Source organism: Ursus maritimus, unplaced genomic scaffold (genome assembly GCF_017311325.1).
Source record: "Ursus maritimus isolate PB19 unplaced genomic scaffold, ASM1731132v1 scaffold_17, whole genome shotgun sequence".
In the NCBI taxonomy this organism is placed as follows: Eukaryota; Metazoa; Chordata; class Mammalia; order Carnivora; family Ursidae; genus Ursus; species Ursus maritimus.
The window spans coordinates 28228139-28236185 of NW_024424119.1; the positions used below are offsets into that span (position 1 = coordinate 28228139).

The 8047-nt window shown below is 53.2% G+C and overlaps 1 protein-coding gene across 2 annotated transcripts in view; it reads right to left on the minus strand.

Moving 5' to 3' along the window:
• The window catches only part of TBC1D2 (TBC1 domain family member 2), a 51583-nt gene extending 44800 nt beyond the window's left edge, over positions 1-6783 (minus strand). For both annotated transcript variants that reach the window (XR_005835215.1, XM_040631651.1), the window contains exons 1-2: positions 6216-6783; positions 1662-1803 (exon numbers count right to left, since the gene is read on the minus strand). Coding sequence is in view for 1 of the 2 variants with exons in the window: in XM_040631651.1 (XP_040487585.1) it covers positions 1662-1803; positions 6216-6590 (517 nt within the window). In the remaining variant the exon portion in view is untranslated. The remainder of the gene's footprint in view (positions 1-1661; positions 1804-6215) is intronic.
• Positions 6784-8047: the final 1264 nt, after the last annotated feature.

An 8047-nucleotide genomic window follows, 5' to 3' on the forward strand; every position in this document is an offset into this window, starting at 1 on the left:
ACGAAGCGTAGAGGGCTCATACAGAGTCCAGCTGGCAAAGTGCTGGGAGGCTTCCAAGGGGAGGCTGGCAAGAGCAGGAGGTGACACTGGAGCGTGGCTCTAAAGACTAAGCAGGAATCTGCCAGGCAGACAGGCTTCTGGTGCCGCTGAAGCTCCCAGCATGAGGCGGGCACTGGGGGAGCAGGCAGAGGTGAGGTGAGGCGAGGGAGACGAGCCGTGAGCACTGTGCTAAAAAGTTGGGCCAGGGATGTGGCGGGGGGCCATGCGAGGCGATGGGGCTCCAGCACTCGTTTCAGAAAGCCGCAGCGGGGAGGATGGGTCTGAGCTGGCAGGCTGGGCCACGGGCCAAGGGTGAGGAGGCTGCTGGGGTTTTGCCGCTGGAGCTGGGGCCTGACCCAGGGCACCAGCCGCGAGCAGGGGCCGGTCTGGCGCAGAGGCCGGACGGCAGACACGGCCAGCTCGGTGACTGACCGGCTTAGCTCACTAGACCACCGAAGGGGCAAGGGTGGTGCCCGGCTCCGGGAGCAGCCAGGTAAGTGAAAAGCCATTTAACAAGGGGAAGGAAACTGGGGGAGCAGAGGGTCAAGGGCCGATGAGGTCGATCTGGCACATGTAAAACCCCAGGTATGGGGGCGCCTGGGTGGCACAGCGGTTAAAGCGTCTGCCTTCGGCTCAGGGCATGATCCCGGCGTTCCAGGATCGAGCCCCACATCAGGCTCCTCCGCTATGAGCCTGCTTCTTCCTCTCCCACTCCCCCTGCTTGTGTTCCCTCTCTCGCTGGCTGTCTCTATCTCTGTCAAATAAATAAATAAAATCTTAAAAAAAAAAAAAAAAAAAAAACCCAGGTATGGAGACGCCTGGCCACAAGTCATGCCTTGGCCTGTTCGGCCTTCCTGTTACCACGCTGCAGGGCGGAGCTGCCACAAGGCTGCAAGCCGTTCCAGGGGCCACCGGGGGTAGTCTGTCCCGATTCTCAACCTGCCAGCCATACTGCCAGCCGCGTCACAGCCTGGGGGCGGGAGGGTATGGTCTCCAGGACTCCTCCATGCTGGGGGTGTCCTAGGACTTGGGATCAAGAAACTTCCTTCGCGGGCCATGTGGGGGTGAAGGATTCTGCTTATGGGAATACGACGGATAAAATGACGGATCTACCCAACTCGCAGCACAAAAGCATGCGTGTCAGAAGTAGCAACCATAGATGCATTTTCTCACTAACCTTCCTCACGACAGCCCTGTATGTGTTTCACTTCTCCAGAACTTCTGATAATAGTCATTGAAATAGCAGCTGCCGTTTCCTGAACTCGGACAACGTGCAGGCATTGTTCCCACCACTTCAGGCGCATGGATTCATTTAATTCTCGTAACAACCCTAAGAAGTGGGTACGACTTATTAAGCTCATTTTATACGGGAGGAAACTGAAGCTCAGAAAGACGAAGCAACTTGCTTAAGACCACACAGGATTAGGATCTGAACCCAGACGTGCTGGCCTCAGAGCCCCTATTCCTGCCCTCGAGGTGACAGGTGTCCTAACTGATCCTGACTCACCTGCCTGGCTCTCTGCTGCCTTGGCAGAGCCTCCTCCCGCTCACTCCCCACAGGAGGGGAAAGGCCTGGTCACGAGAGCCCCGGGGTGTGCGCGGCAGGCGAGGCGGGTGGGTACCTAGCTCGAGGCGCAGCGCGGGCCCGTTCCCAGCCGGGGCGGCGTCGGGGGCGGCGGGGGGCGCAGGCGGGCTGCTGTGGAACTCCCAGCGCTTCGTCTGCAGCTGCTGCAGCCAGTACAGCATCACTTGCTTGGTGGCGGCCTGAGAAGCACAAGGGTTAGTCGGTCCGGCCCTGCGCCCTCAGCGTGGCACTGGGTCTGGCATGCGGCAAGGTCACGGGAGGCTTGGTAATTCTCTCCCTCCCAGAAAAAAAAGTTGTCACTGCAGATGGGTGCCCACCTCCGAAACACCACCTGCTTCTTGGCCACAGAAGAGAATTAGGCTCCGGTTCCAAACCCTGAGGTTCCTTAACCTTTCTGGGTCTCAGTCTCCTCATCTGTGCTATGGTGACGACAGCACTCCTGTCATGGGGCAGTTAGGAGGATGCAAGGAGGTAAGGAAAGCGAACCGCCCAGCACAGTAGCTGACACATTGCGGGTGCTCAAAATGTGCTCACTGGATGAGGGCATTGGGGGGGCGGTAAGAGACAGGGAGAGAGCTTTGAAATTCTGGTCGGGTGGGGTGGCCCTGGCACCATCACCATCTCCCTGTGAGACATCGTAATGTCTTAACTATGACATTGTGATTTATAAGAAACATATATCTGGCCATTCAAATGCCCAAAAATATATTTTTCATATGTATTTGATCTTTGTCCATGGTTGCTGGCTCACAGCTCCTAAATCCCTTAGAATTTCCTGGGATAAGAGCGATAAAGGTGACTTTTGTTGTTTTAATACGGTAACTCTTGGAAAGCCCTTAGGTAACCTAATGATGGGGGGCTGGTTGCCAGGAGAACCAATCATGTGATGAGAGGCTTGCAACTTTCAGTCCCATCCCCCCACCCCCAGGAGGGGAGAGGGGCTGAAGACTGAATGGAAGAATGGTCAACGACTTAGGCAGTCATGACTATGTAATGAAGCCTCCCTAAAAACCCAAAAGACTGGGGGGCGCCTGGGTGGCTCAGTCCTTAAGCGTCTGCCTTCGGCTCAGGGCGTGATCCCGGCGTTATGGGATCGAGCCCCATGTCAGGCTCCTCCGCTGTGAGCCTGCTTCTTCCTCTCCCACTCCCCCTGCTGTGTTCCCTCTCTCGCTGGCTGTCTCTATCTCTGTCAAATGAATAAATAAAAAAAATCTTTAAAAAAAAAAAACCCAAATGACTGGGTTTGGAGAGCTTCTGGGCTGGTGAACACGAGGATGTGGGGAGAGTGGTGCACCTGGAGAGGGCGTAGACACTCCTGCCCTTCCCCAGACCTTGCCCCGTGTATCTCTTCATCCGCCTGTAGACTGGTATCCTTTCTCCTATCCTTTAATAAACTGGTGAATGTAAGTCAGTGTTTCCCTGAGTTCTGGGAGCCGCTCTAGCAAACTAATGGAACCTGAGCAGGAGGTCATTGGAAACTTCAATCTGTAGCTGGCTGTCAGACACACAAGTAACAGCCTGGGGCTTGCGACTGGCATCTGAAGTGAGGTGTGGGGGAAGTCTTATAGGACTGAGCCCTTAACCTGTGGAATCTGAAGCTGTCTCTGGGTAGACAGTGTTAGAATTGAGTTGGGGGCGCCTGGCTGGCTCAGTCGGTAGAACACACAACTCGATCTCAGGGTTGTGAGTTTGAGCCCCACATTGAGCATGGAGCCTACTTAGAGAGAGAGAGAGAGAGAGAATTGCTTGGTGTTGTGGGGGGACCCTCCATAACCCACATTGGAATTGGGTCCAGGAATCCTAAAAGACTGACTTTTTATGGAATGGAGAGAATCCCTCCTCTGTTTTGGGGATGCACCAAAATCATGGATATGACTGGGGACTGGAAAGCCGTATGCACACAATAACAACACAGTGGCACCCTCCAGGTACCCCAAATAAGGCAATGGTTGATGCTGGTCATTAGTCTCCCAGCCCTGATCCAAATACCTACTTTCCCATCTGTTCCGTTGCTGGATCCTCCAGGAGTGACCAGCCCTTCTACAGATGGAGAACTAAGGCTCTGAAGTTGCTCAGGCAGGTGGCGGCGGAGCTGGTCCCAGAACCTGGGTCTCCCCCTTTAGACCAGAGCTTTGTGGTCATTTATGGCCAGGAGACTGTGGCTTACCTAGAGAAGGCCTGGGATCAGTCGGGCCAAGGAAGCCAGGCAGCTCACTGGGAGTGAATGGTGAGCCTCACAGAGCTGCCTACAAGGCCATGTGAGAGCAGCAGCAGGCGGCAGGCTATGGGCAACCAGGGCAGGATCCCCCTTCTAAGTGGTCCACAGGCAAGGTGTGCACGAAGCCAGGGGGCTCCATGAGAGAGGCCCTCGGCCTGTCAGGGAGGTGCCACATAAGACAAAATGATGCCCACCAGTCTTCTGTTTCTATACACTCTCCCTGAGAGACCTCTGCCCCTCCCAGGGCTTCCCCTTGACCTTGTGCTGACAAGTTCCAGCCCATACCCAAACACCTCATTTTATGAACTCACTGGGCAAGTGTTTATTGAGCACCTCCTATACATGTCATGGTCCCATCCTCTCAGAACTGAAGAGTCTACTGAGTGGGTGTCCTATGGCCTCCCCATCCTGGGCTCCCTCTGTGGTGACTGGCCCAACTGGACAGTCAGGCACCCCTAACTCCTCCCTTGTGTTCCTCCTTCCTCACATCCCTAGTCACCCCCATTTGTCTCTCTCCCCCCGTCACAGCTCTAGCTCACTCACCATTCTCACCCGATCACCTCCTAATGGACTTCCTGATCAGCAGCTTTGCCTTCTAAGTTTTTCTCTACTCAACAGCCACACTGAGCCTTCTAAACATTCTAATCTCACAGAGCTTCCTTGTTTAAAGCTCTTTGACAATTTCCCAGAGCCCACAGGACAAAGTTCAAGTTCCCAGGCCTAACTCACAAATGACCTATGCTTGGGCCCCTGCTCTCCCACTCCATCTTTTGGGCCCCTCTGTACCCCAGGCTCCTGTGATTGGCCAAGACACTCTGGGCTGTATCATGTTTCCTGTCTGCCTATGGGGCTCTCATGGCCAGGAATACCCTTCTTCCTCTTGCCTGCTCGTAGAAAATACCAAATCCCTTTTTCAGGCCTCGGATGTCATCTCCTCCTCTGTGCTTCCCTCCTAGGTGAACCCTTCCACTCAGTAGAACCACACTTTGCTGGTACAGACTTACAAGAGCGTCTCTACAGAACTGTTCACGGTGTGTGCCATTCTCTCTCTCAGTTCCCTCAACAGACTGTAAGCTGTTTGAGAACCAGGGGGCAGGTCTGACTTGGCTCACGCCCCAGTGCTTAGCACAGAGCCAGGCACACACACAGATCAAGGGAACCGTGGAAGACATGTGTTGGAGATCCAGCAGACAGCACTCAGCCTGCGTGGGAGCGGACGCATGACCCATAAACCACATGACCTCTAAAAAGCCTGGCCTGGAATTCCAGATTTGCCCTATTTTATCTGATTTCCCCAGCCTGGTCCCCGGCCAGGCCCAGCATTAAAGGGGAACTGAAACTATGGGCTATACCCAGAGGTTCAATAGATGCCCAGTTGGCTGGAAGTGGGGGTGGAGGGGCGGGAAGACAGGGTGCGGTCAGGGAGGCTGTCTCCTGGCACAGTCTTCTCTGAAGAAAGTGAATCCTAGAACTCTTAGCCCAGATTTGTCTTTCCGCTCAAGTTCTGGGGCACCTCCTCTTAACATGAACATTATGACCTTTGTTCTATCACCATGTGGGTTCATTAAAGAGGAATTTATTGAGCACCCAGTAGGTGCTGGGCTGTATCTAGATGCTGGGATTAATTCAACAGTTGTAGGTGCCAGATGCTTACACACCTTGTTTTAAATCTCACAAACTACCTAGATTCAGAGAGGTTAAGTAATTGGCCCGGGGTGACACAGCGAGTAAGTAGCTGACGTAGAATCTGAGTCCAAGCCTGTCTGATTTCAGAGCACATGGCCTTTCCACTGTTCCAGGCTTTTTCAGTTAAGGTGATAATAAACCAAAACCTACTGACGGTAAAACACGTTAAGACATGCCTCTGTGAACATTCTAGGCTGATCTGAGAAACCTAAGTATTTTATCTCCCAATCCCCGCCAATGTTTGCTCAGCATTCACTCCCCTTGGCCAAAATATCAAAAAAAGTGATTCAGAATCCCGGCGGAGAGGACCGCACAGCTCAGATCTTGACTGTATTTCAGCCCCAAGTAAGAAAGTTAAGGCACACCAAAAAGTAAAAGTTTTGACACAGTACTGAGAGAGAGAAAGACTCGGGGATTCCAAGTGTGTGCTACACCACTCTGGAGATGCGTGGCCTCTGGTCACTTCATCTCTCCAAGACTCAGTTTCTTGATTCTAGCACGGGTACATCATCCCCGCCTTTGCCGTGGGAGCCCAATGAGGAAATGGGATGCACTAAACCCTGGCCACCCAGGGTTCATCAGTCTGGGATCCTTGTTCCGGCAAATTCACTGTGACCACCCACACCTGCCCAGCAGTGCCCTGGGAATTCATCCTGGCTGAAAAGGGGGGAAAACTGCCCCATTTACCTTCAGAGTAATAATCCGGCTGGGAGTCTTGATTTCAAAAGTCCCCTCCTCGGCGTCCGCCTTGCAGTCAAAGACCGCACTGGAGAGGTCGATGCTATCCAAGGGATTGGCATCCTGCGCGGTCCGCGAATAATACAGCTGACATTTCCTCTCGTCGTAGAAGAACCAGCGGGATTTCCAGCCCCGAATGGGCCCTTTGCCGCCAAATTTACTTAGATAGCCACAGAGTTTCTTGGGGGCCGCGTCCAAGGAACCGGCGCAGCCCTCCGACTCCTCCGGAGGCAACACCTCGGGGCCCCTGGCCCAGCCGGCAGGCTCTTCGGACCTGGGGACGGAGGAGCTAGACTCTGCGGCGTTCTCGTGGGCGCCCTCCATCGCCGCTGGAGACCGCCTACGGACTGCAGGTCAGCAGCCAACTCGGGCCAAATCTCGGAGACTCCGGGGGTGCTTCCCAAGAGCGAGAAATCTGGGCGAGGGCGGGGCCGGTCACTACCCGCCCCCAGGAGACCGCAGGAAAGCCGATCGCGGCGGTTAAGCGCGTCTTTGACTGAAAGCCCAGGTGGGCGGATGGCCACGCCCCTCCCGACCTCGCGGCAGTCAGGCCACGCCTTAGACACGCCCTCTGCCAGCACCGCTCCTCGCGCCTGCTTCCGGCTTTTGCTCGGCTCCTGTCAGCAGTCTTTAGTGAGGGCAGCCGTGGGGGGTCCTCAAGTTGAAGGTGTGGCGTCATTGACAAGGTTAACTGGCAGCAGGGAAGCGGGAATAGACACCTGTCTCTGACTAAGCTGCCTTGGTAACTCGTGTAATAAAGTAGAAGGACGATCCTTCTGGCGCCTTAAAGGCCGTGTGCCTTTACCCCCAGGCGCACTGAGGGTTACCCTCGGACGGCGCATTCCGCGGCCATTGGCTGAGAGGGACGCCGGCTCGATGACGCCACTTCCGGCGCAGCTCCGGGCGCTCACCAGTCTTGGGCCCTCCCTTCCCGCCGGCTTCTATTCTGCGTTAGTTTAGCACCCTGGTGATGCTCGCTGACCGCTGCGGCTTCCCGTGCATCTGCCCCAGCTGCTACTCGCCTCCCTCCAGGAGCCGTCCAGGCCCGGCTGCTGCTAAATGATGATGATGCTGAAATCCTAAGTAAAATACTTGCAAGTCAGTTCTAGTGTTTTACCAAGAATTGCATACTGCACCTAGAAGGAATTACTTTAGAGATGCTGGGATACTTTAATTACGAGGAAAAAAAATTACATCTGTATTGCAAAAAGGAGCATTTTAATATTTTCTAAAAAGGTATTTGATCAAAAAGGTAATTTCTAAAAAGGCGTGTGATCAAATTCAACATTTATTTCTGAAGTTTAAAAAATGTCTGGAAATATAGTTGGCACACAATGTTTCATAATTTCTTAATAAAACAAATAGCACATCTTGTTCTAGACTTTCTAGCTAAATGACAGATATTTGAAAGACCATAATAATTTCAAATATACAATTTACGTCTGAAAAACTCAAAAGAGTTTTTCTGCTAATATTCCAGGATCTAATCCAGGATTCCACACTTGGTCAACATGTTCCCTTGGTCTCCTCTGAACTGTGATGTATTTCAGCTTTTCCTTTTATTTTTTTAATGACGCTGACATTTTTGAAGGGTACTGGTCAGCAGTTTTGTAGAATACTGTGAATTTGAGTTTGTCGGCTGTTTTCTCATGATTAGACTGGGGTGATGGGCTTTGGGGGAGACTACCACAGAGGGGAAGTGCCCCTCTCATCACATAATATCCAGCTATGTCATATGCACATGGTGATGGTAACCTCCATCGCTTAGTTAAGACGGTTTC